Raw genomic sequence first — 19551 nt, forward strand, 5'->3', positions numbered from 1 at the left:
GGATTGGGGAATGAGAGAACACACAGCTATTCTGGAAGAGATTTCCACCCTAGTTTTCTGGCTGCAGTTTGGGAAACAGCCCTGCTGTCTCACTAAGGGACAGCTACATTGCATGGCAGACTATAGCAAACATTGCAGATTTGTCCAGAAATATAAATCCATGCATAAAGGGCTAAAAAGAGCCATCCAATCATCATTAGCAGTGCAATCTCTGGCCTGAAGCTTGATTTCAAGGCATGGGAGTAAGGTGAAACCCTTGGCAAGTGTCCCAAATGAATCATTAAGAATTTAGCTACTGGGCTGCAGCCATATATTTCAGCTTCTGAGCTACACTTTTTTTTTTTTTTTAATAGCCACACTACTACTTTTAAGTTATCCATACAAATGGTAGACTTCATTCTTACCATGAGTTATTACACTTTTATAGGATCCTAAATTCATTGTTTCAGTTCACGACCTGGGTACTATTGCAGGCAACCCAATGAGGACCACTTTTCAACCTGCAACTGCAGTCAGAAAGGAAAGGGTTTGGATATAAGGAAGGGATACCAAATAATATAACACTTTTATATAAATCAGTGGCTCTGCCTCATCCAGAATAGCATGTGCAGAGCTAGTGCTGCCATCTCCAAAAGGATATTGCCAGACAGGAACAGACCCAGGGTTCTGCAAGTCCCACATTGGTTGTTTAAGTAGTTTTTACCTTGCTGGTAGTAACTGCACAGCACTCAGAAGGACCCAGGGCAGGGTTTTTTTGTGTTTTTGGTGGAGAGGTGTGGGGTTTGTTTGGTTGGGGGTGGGGGGGAGTTCTGGGGTTCTTTGTTTCAAAGGCTATCTTGTATAAACCTGATTGTCCCTGCCACAGATGTGGGGTTCTAGAGGTGAGTGGAGATGTTCTTGCTTGGCAAGATGAATTATGCTAGACAATAGCTCAGTGGCATGTGAAATAGCAGGTGCTATGATAGAGGAGAGTTGATGAGGAGAAGGTTGCTTCCTCCATAACCAGGGCAAAAGCTGGCAAAAAATCCTTGTGCTGGAACATTTTAGTTCTATCCATAACTTTTTCTCCATTCACTTACCTTCCTTCCTGCTTCCCCCATTACTGGCCTGGAGGGGAAAAAAAAAACATCTGGAAGTTGATGGGAAGGAAGTTTTCAGTTCTAGCGATGCCAGCACCCAGTGGTTCTAATCAACAAAAACATACTATTTGATTAGACCTTGTAATCCAGGGCTCTTTGGTGGGTGAGAGTTACCTGCAAAGAAGCTTTGAAATTGGACCGGGTCCATGAGATGCCAGGAATATTGCATGCACAAAGCAAGCATGTAAAGGAGACCAGAAGGCTGCAACTTCATCCCAGAGAACAGCATATCTAAGATGGGGAAGGGTTTCTTCTATAGCCCATCCAATCTGAAAATCTGGTTCCAGGTGAGCTCAGCAGTGTGCCTAGATCCAGGTGTTAGTTATATAACTTGTGGCAAGTATTGGGGAGCAGACATTTTGGGTCATAGGCAGTCATGCCTAGGAGCTGGATTCTATGATGCTGGACCTGAGTCCAGAGCAAGGCGTCAGGAAAGGGCCAGTCTGACTTCTGAAGGAACAGCTCAGATGGGGAAGCTGATCAAGAGTAACCTCAAATCGCAGAGCCAGAAATCAGGAAGCAAGTCAAGGTGCATGCATAAACATCAAGAATGATCCAAGGGTCGCAAGTAGAGATTCATAGTCAAGAGCGAGGCAATAGTCTGGGATCAGTGCAGTCTACCATCTAACCAAATGTCTAGACTAGCTACTGCCATCTGCCCCAAGCAGCCTTAAAATTATGAGGGTAGATTTGGCTTCCTGCCAGCATAGCAGCTAACCATAGGAATGACTCGACTCGCCCTTAACCAGAGCACCTAAACCTAGATTTAGGCAGACAGGCTATCTTTTTGAGTCCACCAGTGGCTAAAGGTCAACCCTGTATCAGGAATGGGGAGCACTGCAGATGTAAGCTATAGTGTCTATAGCCCTGGGATGAGAGGGATGGGGTGTTTAGGGCCCCTGCCAAAGCTATCCCTTACCCTGTGCTGCACCCCACCCCCAGCCTGATATTAAAGGAGGGGCACAGGTGCAGGGCTACAACTGACAGGTCGAACGGTCACAAACTCCTGCAAGACCATTTCAGGCTGGACATAAGGAAGAATTTCTTTACTGTCCAAGCCCCCAAGGTCTGGAACAGTCTGCCAGCAGAGGTGGTTCAAGCACCTACATTGAACACCTTCAAGAGTAAATTGGATGCTTATCTTGCTGGGATCCTATGACCCCAGCTGACTTCCTGCCCTTTGGGCAGGGGGCTGGACTTGATGATCTCCCGAGGTCCCTTCCAGCCCTGATGTCTATGAAATCTATGACACTTGAGAAGGGGAATGGGGAGGGAAGAAGGGGGCATAGGTCAAAGGCTTAAAAGCCTACACTTTGGATCCAGAGGTGGAGACCAAATAAAGAGCCTCTGACAGCAACTCATCTGGACCTTGAAGGCCCCAGCTGGAGTAACGTCTCCTCCGAAGCAGGAAGAGGGAACTACACATGGGAGGTGCATTCTGTGGAATGAACTGATTCAAAGGTATCAATATCAGGTCCCAGCCAATCACTACCACACTGCAAACGGATATTGTTGTTTTATAACCTGGTTGGCAGTCTCAGCCAACTGGGCTACCTTCTTAACTAAGGGGAGACTTCCTCAAGGGAAGGCAAGGTTTAAGGAAATTTGCACTACTAATGCCCCTGTTGTACCTGTTCCCAAAATAGATTATTTGACTCTCCAGTTGTTGAGCCAACACTGCATCTACTCATTGGAGGAAATGTTTCTAAGAAATAGCTTTTTAGTGAAGGATTCAAAGATGACCTGTGATCAACTTAATTATAGAGGGAAGTCTGGGCAACAGTGACCATGAAACCATCACGTTCACTAGCCAACATAGGGCAGACAAATCTGATAGCAGGACTGAAGCCTTGGACTTCAAAAATGCAAATTTCAACAAGTTTGGGTCACTAGTAGGGCAAGTACTGCAGGACCAGGGAGTGGAGGCAAAAAGTGTTCACAAGGTGGTTGTTCCTTAAGGACATGATCCTTGAAGCACAAAGGAAGTCCATTCCTATGCAGAGAAAAGGTAACAGAAAGGCTGGGAAGCCCTCTTGGCTAAACAGGGAAATCGCAGTCCTCTTAAAGAAGAAAGAGGCTTATAAACGAGGCTAAAGTGGCAACCAAAACTAGACTATCAATGGGAATCAAGGACAACAAAAAGTCCTTCTTTAGATACATGGGGGAACAGGAGGAAAACAAAAGGGAGTCTGGGGCCATTTTGCTCAAACTCAGGGAAGCTGGTTATTGGCACCCAGGAGAAAGCTCAACTCCTGAATGACTACTGTGCCTCATCTCTCACCGGACCAAGAGGAAAACTACACCAGGTAGAGCAGAGGATGATCATGGTAGGAATAATCACCTTCCTACTATTGCTGTAGAACTGGTGTATATGTCTAATTTTATTAATTGGTCGTACAAGTCAGCAGGACCAGATTGACTTCAGCTCTCTCAGATGAAGACTTTGTGGAGACCCTGGCAGAACTCTTCCACAACTTGTGGCATCAGAAGAAGTCCCTGAGGATTAGAAAAGAGCCAATGTTGTGGCTATCCACAAGTGGGGCAGGAGGGAGGACCTGGATAACTATAGGCTGATCAGGCTAACGTCCATCCTGGGGAAAATCCTAGAAAAGCTCATCAAAGAGTCTATCTGCCTGTAGAAGGTAAGATGCTGAATGATAGCCAGCACAGCTTCTTCCAGGCAGGTCTTGCATTACCAACCTCATCTCTTTCTATGACCAGGTAGCTCACCACCTGGACACGAGAGAGCAGGTTGACATTGTATACCTAGATTTCCAAAAGGCCTTTGACCTAGTATCCCATGATGTCCTTGGGAGAGAACTGGAGAATTGTGGGCTTAACTCCAAGACAGTCAGGTGGATGAGAACCTGGCTGCAGGACCCACGGAGCCATAGCAAATGGATCCGCCATCCTGGTGAGAAGTGGGCAGCAGTGTCCTGCAGGGGGTGGTGCTTGGTCCAGTATTTTTCAACATCTTTATTAACAATTTGGATGTGGGGGTGAAGAGCTCACTAGCCAAGTTCACAGATGACACCAAGTTATGGGGAAGTGTGGTCATGTTTGAAGATTGGCTACAGGTGCAGGCAGACTAGAACCAGATGATGTTCAGTGTTGAGAAATGTCATGTTCCACCTTGGGATGAGCAACCCCCAAACACACTTACAGGCTTGGCAGCACCAAACTGATTAGTACCACAAATGAAAGGGACCTGGGGTAATAATAGACCACAGTATGAACATGAGCCCACAGTGTGATGCTGTAGCCAGTAGGGCAAATAATATTCTGGCATGCATCAATCAATGCATCTCCAGTAAAGCCAGAGAGGTAATTCTCTACTCAGCACTGGTGAGACCACAGCTGGAGTACTGCATCCAGTTCTGGGTACCACACTTTAACAAGGATGTGGACAAGCTTGACAAGAGTCCAAAGAGCCACCCGTATGATCAGAGTCTTGCATGGCAAGCCATATGAGGAAAGGCTGAGGTATCTGGGGCTCTTCAGCCTGAGGAAAAAAGGTTGAGAGGGGACCTGGCTGCAGCTTACCGTTACACTAGGGGAGTACATCAAGGGCTCAGGTGACTTGGTGAAAAGATGCTCACTGAGGAGGAAAACCAGGAGTAATGGCCACAAACTCCTGGAAGACTAATTCAGGCTCAACATTAGGGAAAAAACTTCTTCACAGTCAGGGTGTCTAGACTGTGGAATAAGCTCCCTCCAGAGGTGGTGCAGTCACCTACCTTGGAAATCTTCAGGAGGAGACTAGACAGTCCCCTCGCCAAGGTCACCTGAGCCCCAGTTGTCTTTCCTGCTTGGTGCAGGGGGCTGGACCCAATGATCTTCCGAGGTCCCTTCTGGCCTTACACTCTATGAAACATTTTCCCCTGAAATCCAAAATAGTGGGCAGTTATATGTATATATACTCCAGGAGTTAGGGGAAGCACTTTAATTAGAGTGACTCATCAAATGAGCTTTACATCAAGGGCCCCCACCACCACTTCGAAGCATGGGGATACTGATACACGTGATGCAGGAAGCTGCTGGAGCGTGATAATTGCCACACTCCAGACGACTCGATTGAGTCTGCTCCAATGTGCCGACTAATTCCATACTCAGGACCACTTGGCCAAATCCTCAGCTACTGACACTAAAACTCTTCCCTTTCTGTTGGCAGACCAACCTGCTCTCAGAAGTTCTTCTGACTGGTTGATTCTCTTCCTAGTCCGCCACCTCCACAGTAGATTTAGTGGTCACCCAGGCACTACAGGTTGCAAACCTAGATCTCAGCTCTCTGTAGCAGTATAACAATGGGTGGGCGAGTCAGGCACACAGGCCCCAAGCACTACCCAAGGTAAGTAATGGGAGTCACCTCATCCTCCCCTCTCTCCATCCCTTGCCTACACCTTCCTTGCAGTGGCTCTAGCACCAGTTCCAACAGCAGTGGTGCACAGTGTAGAAGGGATATGCCCTCCTTTTCTTGCTGCCAAGAATCATTGCATTTTGGCAGCTCAAACATCAGTGGCAAAAAAGGAGATAACATGCCCCCACCCCAGAACAGCAAGTCTCCAGCCTCTACTCCTGCCTAGGCCACAGTACTGGCTAGCTACATTTCTGACTTCCTTTCATTACTGTCCATAATTAAAGCCCAGCCCAGAAGAGGAGCAAAGAGTGGTCAGACTGATTCTTGGAAGGACTCCACTTGATGATGGGAGAGCTTCCTTTCTCCCTCATGGGAGTTTTGTGCAAGAGCTGCCTACAAATTAGTTCTGACTACTACTTGGGACCCCTTCAAAGCGTATTGAAATAACAAGACCCCATTTTACTTTAGAGAATTTAAATATGGCCCATAGTTTCCGGCTGATGGCTGAAACAGAGTAGATCTGAAGTACAGATCTATGCCTATTTCCCCAAAAGATATTATGCAGTGTAAAAACTTAATGTGCCCATTTCACAAATTAAAATGTGTTTTCTAGAATTTCATGCAGTTGCTTTTTCTTTCCTCATGTGGGGACAGTGGCCCATGAATCGATAAATACTGGAGTCTGCACCCCAAAGTGTCTTTATTCACAGACTGTGCATCTGCATACACCCAAAAGGAAGAAATAGCTTTAACAACAGACATCATTAAAAGAGAATTTTAAGAAAATTAGGAACATCACACAAAAGTTATCGGACCTCTGGGATATATTTGCTCACGGTTGGAAACCTAATATGTTTAAGGCTGGTTGATTCCACTTTAATACAATTTTTATAAGGTTCTTGCATTCCTGCTATAAAAGCCTGTGGTACCAATAATGATAAGAACAAGCAGATTTTTCCCTTGGGGCATAGTTAGTTTGGCTTTCTTACAATTCATTTGGTGTAATCTTTTGGTTATTTACTTGCATATAATACAGTACCTAATGATAATGCAGCTGCATTCTTGAATTACTTTTAGACCCAAAGATGGAAAAGGGGCAAGTTGGAGGTTTTAGTAGTAGCACTTAGTTATAACACTGTTAAGTGATGTTGTTACAATAATGGTCCTGGAACCAAGTGAGGGGCAAAATTCTTATGAGTGATATCACTTATTGGACCAACTACATGGCTGGGATAGACAAAGACAAACTTTGGTATCACGATGCCCTACCTCAGGTCTCTGGGAAAGCAGCAGACACAGCAGAGTTAAGTAGCCAATGGAACAAAAGCTTGTGTAAAACTCCATATGTAAGCAAAGACAGAATACAGGAGAAATTACCAGGTAGACAAATATAAAACTGAGGACTGTCCACAACTAGGTCTCCAATTTGAACAGTGCAAGATTTAAATTCTTACTCTTCAAGGGGCTTTCTAACTTGAGTGTTGCTTTGTGAACAAAGTCTCATAGCATTATCCAATCCCAACACAGCATTTGATGAAAATGATCTGAAAAAAAAAAACGAAAACAAAAACAAAAAAACCAGTGCATGTTGCTGCACTCATCTTGCACTTGTATTAATAATACATCTTTTCATTGTTATGCTGTTGCTACAAACAGCCAGGGCTTCCAGAAAACTACTGAACTCAGCTTTACAAAACCATTAGCTTTCCATCTCATTTAGGATTGCACAGGTTAGAAAAATCATGACCTGTTCAATGATTGCAATTGTATTTTCTGTTCTGATCGCAGACTGCAAGTCGAGCATTGGTAGCAGAGCTGCTCAAACAAATGGGCAACTTTTCTCCCTTTGGCGGAATGCCATTTTTGTCAACACTACCCCCCTGTGCTGCTGCCCTGGGCACTCGGCTGCATTGTTAAGCCTCTAGAGGGGAAAGAATATAAAAGAATACCCATCTGCTGACACAAAATAGCAAATTACTTGGCAATACAGACCAACCATTTTCAAACAGGTTCACGGTCAAGTGGCCTGAATCCGGACCATGCTAGTGCAGAAACCAGATTTATACAAAGTAGGAGTGCAAGATGAGAAATTGGCCATAATCCAGAGATTAGAGCAGTGGCTCAGGACATGAGAGACCCAAATTAAAGTTCCTGCTCAAATTAAATGAAGTAGGGACTTGAACTGGCTCACCCGCATGCCATGATTACTGCTTATTCTGGATGGACCGTCTGTCTGCCATTTCCTGGCTCTCACCCAGAAAAAAAAACCTAAAACTCATTCAAATGTTCCCCCTTCATTCCAGCCAGCCTCCATTTTGAGGCTGATGAAACAGAGGAGTGAAAGCACACTACTCAAGTCAGTGGGGAGAAGGAAATGTTGGCAGCAGCTCAGGGACAAAACCAGCTTGAGAGGAAACGATAGCATGGGATCTTTTCTGTCCATACAAAGCAGATAAAGGGCAGCAGACAGAGCACCAAAAAGTTCCAGGTTCTGCACGTGCCAAAATCCCAGATCAGATATGCTCAGTTTACAAATAAAGAGATGTTTCCTCTATGTGTGAGCCCTGCAAATTTTCCCTGTCATCTGAAACTCAATTCTCTTTTCATCTTAACAATTACTATCCGAAGTAAAAGATTCTGCAAGCCAAATTAGACCTTCGCTTCTACCTGTGAAAGCTTGCCACCTTCAGTGAGGTTACAGCAGTGTTATTGGTATAAAGTTTGTAAACTGCTCCATCCCAGCAGCAGCACTAGCCTGGGAAGTTCCTCGCACTCACCTCTGGTCTCCAGTTGTTGGCACACCCCCTTCCCCTCCGCCCTGAGCACTCGATAAGCTCCTTACACGACTACTGCAAGCTCTGCAAGACTAATAGGAGTAAAAGGTAGCATCCCTGAAGTCAGCATGGGGGCAGCTTTATACATTTCAGTCCTGCAAGTCAGGCACCAGGCCCTGAGAGATTGAAAAATCCTCAGTTTTACTTGCTGCCAGTGTCCAAGCCCTCCAGCTACACAATTCTTCTGCACTAATGGCAGCTAGAGGCTTCCTTTTCTTTGAAAAACTGATAAATCTCATATTGGCTAACGTGACTCCAACAGCTGGAGCTTTAAGAAAAAAACAAAAACACGGCATATCTAGGGACTCATAAGAGTTGGCATTCACTGGCAGTGAATACACAGGGAACAGATACATAGAGTAAGAAGCCGTCATTTTGGAGTTGTTTAAAGTGTGCTTCTACCCTTACAAGAGTCATCCAAAAGACAAACACAGAAAGCTGCCTGGCACTCATCTACAGTAATTTGGAATAACAGCGGATAAATCAATCGTAGTGGGATTTGCCCATGAGGCTCAACAAAAACTAGTTAGTCCAATGATGATGCTCAGACTACAGCATTCCCAGCCATCTTAACTGGTATTAGTAGTTGTTTATCTACAGTATAAAACTAAATCACTGCAGTTCTCCCTTAAGAATCTACAACGAAAGCCAGTAAACCAATGCTCACAGTAAACCAATGCTATGATTTACAAATCGAGTGTTCAACCCCAGTGTTTGTGCAGGATTTGGCAATTCACTCAGCCCCAACAGCTCTATCCCTGGCCCACTCTAGGTGAAGGGTCAGGGCACAGACAGACGGACAGACATTTGGAGTGGGGTTTGGAGCACTTCAGTGCTGTGCAAACGTGCCATGCCCATCACCTGGGAGTACTTTGAAATGGCTGTGAAAGCTTGCAGCAGCAGTGCTCTCCAGAAATCCCTGCATGTCTCCCAGCCTCTGGAGGTGCCAGAAGACAAGCAAGTACGCAGAATAGTGCTTAATGGCTGTTCACCCCACTTCCCTATGGTGGGGAGCAAAGCACAGTGGGATGCTGGAGGACTGAGAAACCCCCTCTTGCTCTTTACTGGAAGGTGCGGATATATTCAGGATGCACTTCAAACTGAAGTGCTTCAAAGATGTTCCTCTTTTGTTCAGGATCGTTTCTGAAAGGCTTTCTGCATTTTGAAGAGCGGCCTTGGGAAGGAGCATCTGCCCCCTTACTGATTGGATCCCTTCAGACAGCCTGTCCATCACAGCCTGAGTAAACACTATATCCTGCTCCAGGAGCAAGCACCCTAACCCCTTACTTGGAGGTGCAGTCTGTCAGTTCAAGCCTCTTTCTCAACTTCATCCCAGTTTGGGGGCATGGCCTCATCCCAGCGACCCCAGGGGCAACATGCATCTTACAGCTGATGCTCCACAGGGTGCTCTTCACAGTGCAGCCTCCTGCCTCCCCTTGCAGCCACATGACTCCTTACATCATCAGTCTACCCTCAGGCCTCTTGGGACCTGGCCTTTCCCTTCCACCTCTGCTGGGCTCCCCTAGCACAGGCCTTTCCTCAGGCTCAGAGCCTCTGCTTATTACCCCTTCGGGCTAGGCTAAACTTCAGGCCTGCTTTGTCCTAGCTCTGGCTCTTCCCCAGGCCTCCATGTGCTGGGACCAGCTTCCTCCAACAAGATCTTCTCTTCCTTGCACTTCCAGAGATCTTCTGCCCTTCACCGCTGGAGCCCTTCTTTCCCTTAGATCCTTGCCAGGGCAGAGCCTCCCACACCAAGTTGTCCCTCTTTCTTTTCTCTTCCTCCTTTCTAATAGGGAAAAATGGGGCCCCTTTACATACCAAAGCAGACCAAGTCTGAGTCAACAGCCGTCCACTGAGCCTACTCTTTTAGCTCTCAGATATTTAAATGGGGATTGTTAATTCAAAAAGTCTCAACAGAGCTCAGTTCCTAAAACCATATACAAGGTGAGAAACTCAACATAAATGGAGACAAACTAAATACGATATGGGAGACCATCCTTTAATAACGTTTCCCACGAGGGGTCACTAAATTCTTAAAAGCCATTGAATTGTAAACCGCATGTTACAAGGAAACAGCTTGTAATCCCCACATTAATCCTTGGCATGAGGACACATGAAGTATAATTATAGATGGCACCAAAATAATTTGAAAACTTTATTCCATGGGGCCATAACTGTATCCTGGGCATAAGCCTTTAATTGTCGATAACATTTGATGTATTCTAGACACACCGTACGATTAATGAACAAGTGTACTAAAGCATTCCCCAACTCAGCTGTAACGAAAGAAATAGCACTGCCAGTGATGCAAGCTGTTGAAACGCATGATCAATAAGAAAGGAGAAATACAAATCCATGGTATCAAACTCCTTTTTTTTTTTTTTGCACCAAGATTTGGGGGTTTAGGCAACATCTCTCGATGTACAGAATAAAATTGCCAAATGAAATGCGTCATAAACAGCTACCTATGTCAATCGCATCAAGTAAAAAGATTTCTTGGGACCAGAATGTCTTTGAAGAGAAATTATGTGAACTTGAATGCAATATATGCTGACCCAGTCCAAAGCAGAATAAAACTGCAATTGAGCATTTATTCTGAGGTCACTGGATTGGAGTCCAGCTAAGTTTGTTATTTATATTCTCCATGAGAACACTGTCGACATTTCACTTTCAGCTTGGTAAAGAAAGTTGAGATAAAGCTTATTGCAAGGTGTTTAAAGAACAGCTTACAGTAGTTTACAGGAGTCCAGTACCCTCCACAGGAACCTTTCATGCAGGTTTACAACAAGCTAACTGTACAGTGAATTTCATTCCTATACAGGGGAACAACATCAGGGTCTATGATGCACCACTTCAGTTCTTAGGAATCCCTACAAAAGCTGCATAAGCTTTATGCTTGTCACTGCACTGGGGCAAATCAAAAGCTAGCAAAGGTGAAGTGTTGATGACCTACACAAAACTAAAACCCACATGGGAATTAGGATTAGGTGATTTCTATTAAAAAGTAATTCCCATGTCCGTCTAAAAATATCCAGTGAACTGTTTCGTGAGATAGACTATTCCCTGAGCCCAAAGTGGGGCACTTTGCCCCAAATCAATGCCACTTCAGGCCTCTATTCCCTTGTTGGGGCTTCAGACTTCTCCCTTAGCCTAGGTCCACTGCCACAGACCCGGTTTCTGGGTTCCACCTTACATCTTGCCTTCTTGAGTTTTGATTCACCCTCTTGGGCTTTGGACCCTTGTTCTCACCCTTCCCAGGAAAAGGTTTCACCCGTCTTGGGCTTCAGGTCCCTAGCCATGGTTCTCACCCTCTCAAGCAATGACCTTAGCCAGCTTAGGCTTCAACCTTCCTCAGATGCCACCTAGCCGCACCTTTAGCCTAGCCTCTGGCAGGGCTCAAAGCAGTCATACAGCACTCGGACACCACTAGGACTCTCCTCTACCCCCATAGGCCCAACTCAGACCACCAGTTTAACTTTAATGCAAGTTGCAAACAACTGCTTAACATAAGTCTTCTGGGCAAACAAACATCATAAAGGAAAAAGGCACACATATACTGTAAAAAGAAGGCTTCCCTCCCTCCCCCGGAAGTAGTAGACAAACAAACACCAACCCAGCCCTCACCCCTGGGCTCTCACCATTCTCTGTCCCACACTGGTTTAGGGTCCCCCAGGTAGCTCCCTGCCCTCCCAGGAGCTTTTCACCCCATCACTAGCATAGCTAGCCTGCCCCTCTGCTCAGGCCCTGGGCTTATATGCCTGTTAATGCCTGACTCTTCTGGCCAGGTGGCTTCCTAGTCACTTGCAGGAATTTCCAATTAGGCTTGATGACTGGTCTCCAAGACCGCTCACCCCTGCTGAGCTAGCTGTTGTAGCCCAAGCAGGGCTCTGCCCTACTGTCCTATTGCAGAGCAGCTAGCCCTGCAATAGCCTCTGGCCCCTGGCTGCCTACTCCCCTGCAGCCAGCTCATCAAGGGCAGATTCCCTCCACCTGGGGAACCCTCTGCTGCTGTTTTTCCCTTAAAAGTAGCAGGTACCTCTTGGTCCCCTGTTACATCCAGCTGTTATCATGATGTGCACTGCAGTGGTAAAAGGTTGCAGTATCATTTGAATACTGCAAGAACCATAACCCACACCTTAATTCTGCCAAGTTTTATTTGTAGGAGAGCACATACCTTTTGATTCATCTTGGCTTTTATTACTATAATAACTGAAGGTAGCATATTCGGGTTCCTAGACTCAAATTTGAAGGCTTTCTTCTGATTGGATGGAGAATGTTGTCACACACAATTGTTCTTTGAAAACCATGCTCATGCTACAACACTGGTGGCAGGGGGGTGAATTTTCCTTCTGGTGAAAGTCAACGTCCACCAGAAAGGGAAAAAACCCCAAAACTCACCAACAGCATTACCTATTTTCTAAGTGTGAAATAATACATTATGGTCTGTGGCTGGGCATCTGGCATTTCTTGCAGTATGCCACATTGACTATACCAACACATTTAATTTGTGTGTGGATCAACTACCTCTTAGAGGACTCAATTTGAAATGCTTAACAAAAATAGTAGTAATGACCAAAAACTACTGAACTCAAGAGAGCTACAATACAAAATATGAGTTATGAAGATTGCACATCTTTACTCCTTGTTGAAGGAAAGCAATATAATATACTTGTCCTTGAAAAGTCACAGATGAAATGCAGCAATTTAAATGCATTTATTATCATTCTTTCTTCCATGGTGTGGTCCCAGAGGACTGGAAGAGGGCCAACGTGGTTCCCATCCTCAAAAAGGGGAGGAAGGAGGACCCAGGAAACTATAGGCCAGTTAGTCTTACCTCGATCCTAGGCAAGCTGTTTCAGAAAATTATGCTTGCACACATCCATGAAGGGCCAGCAGGGGACTGCATGCTTAGGGGCAACCAACACGGGTTCATCAGTGGCAGGTCCTGTCAGACCAACCTGGTGGCCTTCTATGATCAGATTACCAGATCATTAGATGCAGGGATAGCAGTGGACATAGTCTTCCTGGACTTCCGGAAGGCTTTTGACACTGTTCTCATTAAGAAATTGGGGGACTGTGGTGTCGACGCCCACACAGTCAATTGGGTCGCCAACTGGCTGGAGGGCCGCACCCAGAGGGTGGTAGTGGATGGGTCCTTCTCAACCTGGGAGGACGTGGGCAGTGGGGTCCCCCAGGGCTCGGTCCTCGGGCCCGCACTGTTCAACATCTTCATCAGCGATTTGACGAGGGGGTAAAAAGCACCCTGCTCAAATTTGCTGATGACACTAAGATGTGCGGGGATGTTGGTACACTAGAAGGAAGCATCAGGCTACAATCAGACCTAGACAGGCTACAAGGGTGGGCGGATATGAATAGGATGGGATTCAACACAGACAACTGCAAGGTGATGCACCTGGGGAGGAAAAACCGGCACCATACCTACAGGTTAGGGAACTCCCCTCTTGTCAGCACGGAGGCAGAAAAGGACCTTGGAGTCATAATTGACTCCAAAATGAACATGGGCCAGCTGTGGGGATGCAGTCAGGAAGGCCAACCGTACCTTGTCATGCATCCACAGATGCATCTCGAGCAGGTCCAAGGAGATGATCCTCCCCCTCTATGCGACACTGGTCAGGCTGCAGCTGGAGTACTGCGTCCAGTTCTGGGTGCCACACTTCAGGAGGGACGTGGACAAGATGGAGAGGGTCCAGAGGAGGCCACTCGCATGATCAGAGGGCAGCAGGGCACCTGAACCTGTTCAGCCTCCAAAAGAGAAGGCTGAGGAGGGATCTAGTGGCCTGTTACAAACTAGTCAGGGGGGACCAGCAGGCATTGGGGCCCTGTTCCCCTGAGCACTGCCAGGAGTGGCCAGGAATAACGGTCACAAGCTGGCAGAGGGTAGGTTTAGGTTAGATATCAGGAGGCGCTACTTCACGGTCAGGGCGGCTAGGGTCTGGAACCAACTTCCAAGAGAAGTGGTGCTGGCTCCTACCCTGGGGGTTTTTAAGAGGAGGTTAGATGAACATCTTGCTGGGGTCATTTGACCCCAGTATTGTTTCCTGCCATGGCAGGGAGTCGGACTAGATGATCTACTCAGGTCCCTTCCGACCCTAGAAACTATGAAACCCTGCTACAGCTACAGCCAGCTCTCTGACCTATCACATTATAGTTAAATGTACTATTGTAGCTCACAGACAAGAACAGAGGCCAGTAATGCTATGCATTGTGCGAACACTCAGAGGCAAGAGACAATCCTTCCACCCACAGAGCTCACAAGGTAAACAGAAATGAGACAAGGAAACAAGCATCAAAGGTGAAGCGTCTTCACCAGGATCACGCAGGATGTCAGTGCTGAGTATACAAAAATGACAACTGGGAAACAATCAAGGATGTTATGAGCCCAACTGAAAGGCCCCTGAAGCCAACGAGGAATTTTTACGCTCTCTGAAGCCATTGTGGAAGGACGTTGCTACGTCTGAAACGTTAGGTTTAGATCTCATGCATACATTTGGAGCAGTTTCAAAAGGACAGCAGTTGTTACTTCTAAAGTAAGTCTCAACCAAATGTCATAAGCTTTCAGTCTGCCATTAGAAAGGGACAGGAAACATAAAACCTTTTTAAAATATGCAAATACTTCAAGTTGCAGTTCTCCCCCTCCCTTTTAAAAATGCCATTATCAAAATTCAACCACAGCCAATTACATCATTCTATCTCAGAGCCTTAATTTACAATAACTATGACTATCCCTGTCCATTTTTTTCTTTCATTACATAATGCTCTTCAGTTAAGCAGGAGGTTTTGTATTCCTATCAGAAATCTCTGGTGGTTTTAAATGAGCATCTCTCTCGACCCATCTCAGACACTTGTTTGTCAAACGCATATTTTTTCCCCGATGTGAGAGAAGACTGCAATCATAATGAATGAATTATTTACAAAGAGATCAGTACTTTAGGTCATGTCAAGTTCTCACTAATTGCATTTAACTGAAAGCTGCACATACAACATATGCACACAATTCTTTATGTTTATAAAAAACTGAGTGCTATTAAACACTTACTGTTGAAAAGGGAGAAGGGCTCAGGATATTGGCAATTCAGGATGTAGTCTTTAACCTTTACAGCATTGGCTTGAATGCATTTCGAGCTAAAGACTAAAAGATATACCATATTTTGGTAATGCTGAAGTGCTCTTCTAAAAATCCTGGTTCAGGAAATATCCAAGAGGCAACAATTTTCATGAGTAATACTTTTTATTGGGCCAACTGCATAGTTGGGATACAACAGAATTCTTTGGTGGCCAACACGAAATGGACTGGCCGTTTCTAGATGACAGCCATGTGACTAGATGACAAACCCAAATTTGCACCTTCACTAGATCAAAACAAATTTCTTATAGGAGCTTGGCGAGAACAAGTGGTGTCTCTATACAAAGCTGCACTGGTTTAAATACCACCTCTATCTTAACATAGCACTTTTTCATTAATAGACCTCAAAGTACTGTATAAAACACAAGCATTGTTTTCTCCATATTAGAGGGAGGAAACTGAGGCACAGAAAGGTGAAGCGACTTACCTTCAATCACCCGCTGGGCCAGTGGCAAAGGCAAAAATAGAACCCAGGTCTCCGAAGTCCTAGTTCTCTGCACGCTCGACCACATGGCAACTTCTGAATAGACCAGTATTAGTTTTCATTTTTGATACAGCAAGTGAGGCAAGGAACAGGTATGATTTATTAAGGAGATTCCTCTCTAGTTCAGAGCTGAGACGTGACAGGGGCAGTGTTTGCAAAGTGGTTATTTTTCATCTTCTTTCTGTGGTAAAGGAACTTCAGTCTCTGGACTGATGACCTATTTTCCCCCCTTTTACTACGAGTTTTCTCACACAGACACGTACAACTTGCTCAACTGGCCAGATACCCTTTCCTAATTATTTTCCCCCTTTCATTCAATACCATGTAACTTTGTCTCAATAGCAGCTAGAAATTGTCATTACCTTGACTACAAGGCTCCAAAATAACTGGTACCTTAAGGAATTTTCCATCCTGCTGAACAGCAAAAATACGCAGGCTGAACTCTTGCAGATGCAGCTGCATGTTAATTAAAAAGAATCAAGTGACTTGTAAAATAACAAATCCAATGCCTACTGTTAATTAAATGGTCTAGCTGCTTTAAGTAATTGCCAACACTGACTCTACTCCATAAAGTTCTATATGCTTCCTATGTTCAGGATCACCAATCTGGCCAACTGGAGCACTTAACTAAGATTAAGGGCCCAATCCAAAAGAGGGACTTAAGTGGAATTTATGCTCCTAAACCCAAACTGTAATGTACAACATCCCTGCTCAGCTGCCACTGAAGCTACTCAACTCCACAGGCACCTCAGTTTGAGGCACTTAAACTTCCATTTCTGGGCTTGCCCAAGAGGGCTGAGCTACCTGGCATGCAGGCTTATTGTAAAATAACAAATCCAATGCCTACTGTTAATTAAATGGTCTAGCTACTTTAAGTAATTGCCAACACTAACTCTACTCCATAAAGTTCTATATGCTTCCTATGTTCAGGATCACCAATCTGGCCAACTGGAGCACTGTGTTCAAATGCCTCCTCTGCCTGAGGGATTCAAATACAGGACTGTCCATTCTCAGGTGACTGCACTAAGCATGACAATAGGTTATTGTCATGCTCACTCCTGCAACACCTTCCTCTATACCTCAGTGAACCTTCATTTTAATTCTGCGTAGCAGCCCAGCTTCAAGAGAAGGGACAGAGAGTGCTCACAACAACCCAGCCCAGCCAATAATAGCCTGATGGTAAAGGCACTGTCTTAGGAGATAGCCTGAACCCCTTTCTTGTTAAAGAGGGCACTGACCCTACACCTCCCATATGAGAAGTGAATACTCTATACAAAAAAGCTCAGTGGTATGGGATCAGCTCCAAAACTATCTGTTTCTCTGGTTTAAGAAGAAAGGAGGACCCCAACCCTATCTTTGAAAGAAAGGACCTATGTGCATTTAGGAGAGAACTGGAGGTTGTAAATCTGAAGGAGGAAGCGGCATCCTCTCACTAGTGCTGTTTAGGTCACCTCAGAGAAGACACCCCCCTCTCCTCAGCATTTCTTCATTGGCTAGTTGTGGATGACTCAACACAGCAGGCTGAGCGCTGTGCATCCCATTGTGAAGTGCCTAATTCTCTTCATGTATTGTATGGGAAACCAAGATCTGAAATGCAGAGTTCTAGATTCAGCTTCAAAAAAAATAAGTATTGCAATGCTAAGCACAGTGGCCCTGTGCATCTGGGTCAAAGCATCCACCTCCATCTTCACAGTCTATTACAGAAGAGTCCAGTTGAAGAGCTTTTGCTAAAAGCTCTCCATCTCACATGTGGGAGCTAGAAGGAAGTAAGGCTGCCTTAGTAGAAGGTTTTTACCTCCAACCTTTATTTCTTCCAATTTTTTTTTTTGAGAGTTCAGAGTTGTTGACATTGTTGTTCGAGTATTATTCCCAAGATGATCCATTTACTTGATAGAGAGGTGACCTCAATTGACTGGAGTGGGATTCTTTGCTAAATTCTTGAGACCATAAATTGGTAACGTCATCCTTCTAGATGCATTTAAAGTGGAAGTGATTTAAAATTACACCACTGAATCTAAAGCTTACTCTGTACTCATCATGTATGTAAATACATGCATTTTCTTGGCAAACAAAATATGGAGAAAGGAATTTATAAACCAAGACTACAACATTTGTAAAGATGTCAACAGTTTATTTCACTGGTGCAAGGCAGTGTTTCATCCACCACTCACCAACACCAAAACAAAATGTCATCTTCTATAAAACACCGTCAAAAAAATTCAAACATAACAAAAAGTAAAATAGGCTGTATAAACCTCACACAACACTGTAAGTTGCTTAAAGTTCATGTCACTCAAACAAAAACAAACCATTTTCTAGTACACATGGCTTTTTTTTTTGGTCAGCAAGACACACCTGTACAACTTCAATATATGCCTCACACCTGGAAACTTGTCACATCACTCCATGATACTGATAGCTGTTCATGCTTAGAACCAGTCAAACCTACCAATATCATAAAATATAAAATAATATTAAAAACCATCCATTTATAAAGTAAGGCTCTGATCCTGCAATGTGAACTGTGAGCAGACACTTAAATCCATTCCGAGTCCCACCAAAATCAATGGGGCTCCACACAGGCACAAAGATCTGGCCATAAAGATTCAATTGCAAGAACAAAGGCCAGGTGGAAAAGGCTTAAACACTTTTTTACTTTTCCCAAGGCAGTAAAAACCATAATCTTCTAGACTTGACCTCAGTAGTGTTTGCACAGTCTCCTAAACAGAGACTGGCCTACTACCTAGAAGCTCACATTTAGGAAGAAAGAGGAATAGGCTTTAAAGTAGTCAGCACAGAAATGGCTTTTAATGAAATGAATCTGGGCTGTATGCAGTGTTGTAGTGCACTATGGTGACCCAAATGTTCCCAGGAGATGAACATCCACATCTTGCTTCAGTATTTACAATAACTGTCGTCTTCTTCCATTTCAGAAGTTTCTCCACCAGCAAGATATATGAATCGCTACTTCCATTAGACAAGCATTATGACATGACTCCAAAAACAGGATTATGACGACAAATACTAGGGCCATATTCTTCATAGTCTTTCTTGGTGTGACATACTTGAAAAAACTCTGGCTAAGAACAAATAAAAATAAAACAAGAATATACAAGTGCATAAAAACATACCCAAAAAACCATACATAAACCAATGAAATCATCTGTGAAACTGTTCTCCTGGAGTACAGTGTTACTATATGCACTTATGCCTTTAAAAGCATAAAATAAGAGTTAATGGATGGCAGTCTTCTCCGAATAATTGATCTGCAGGCACTGCAGTAAAAAAGCCCAGTTTGGAGCAATGAAAAATGTCTAATTTTCTTGTATTTTCTCTCTCAGGATTAAGAAACTAAGAATGAGGCTTTGTGTTCATAGAGTCTTTACTATTCTTAGAGCACTGACCTTAGTAATGTGGAAGATCCTATATTTAAGTTGTCAACTATACAACCACATGCAAATAGATCAAGCCTTATAGTCCTTACTCAAGCAGAGCTCCCATAAATTCAATAGAAGTTTTGCCCAAATAAAAACTGAAAAAAGTATCCAGGATTTGGCTAAATTGATAATGTTCTAGTACAACACACATCATTT

General features: G+C 44.4%; 1 protein-coding gene across 3 annotated transcripts in view; it reads right to left on the bottom strand.

The window, feature by feature from the left end:
- Positions 1–18077: 18077 nt before the first annotated feature.
- The window catches only part of ACTR3B (actin related protein 3B), a 48962-nt gene continuing 47488 nt past the window's right edge, over positions 18078–19551 (bottom strand). For 2 of the 3 annotated variants that reach the window (XM_090047680.1, XM_090047682.1), the window contains one exon: positions 18078–19034. In XM_090047680.1, the coding sequence (XP_089903806.1) occupies positions 18888–19034 (147 nt within the window). In that variant the 3' untranslated portion in view covers positions 18078–18887. Of the gene's footprint in view, positions 19039–19551 lie in introns of all 3 variants that reach the window. The other variant, XM_090047681.1, reaches the window with a different exon arrangement.

This window comes from Crocodylus siamensis, chromosome 5 (genome assembly GCF_052110815.1).
Source record: "Crocodylus siamensis isolate JL-2025a chromosome 5, ASM5211081v1, whole genome shotgun sequence".
Taxonomy (NCBI): Eukaryota; Metazoa; Chordata; order Crocodylia; family Crocodylidae; genus Crocodylus; species Crocodylus siamensis.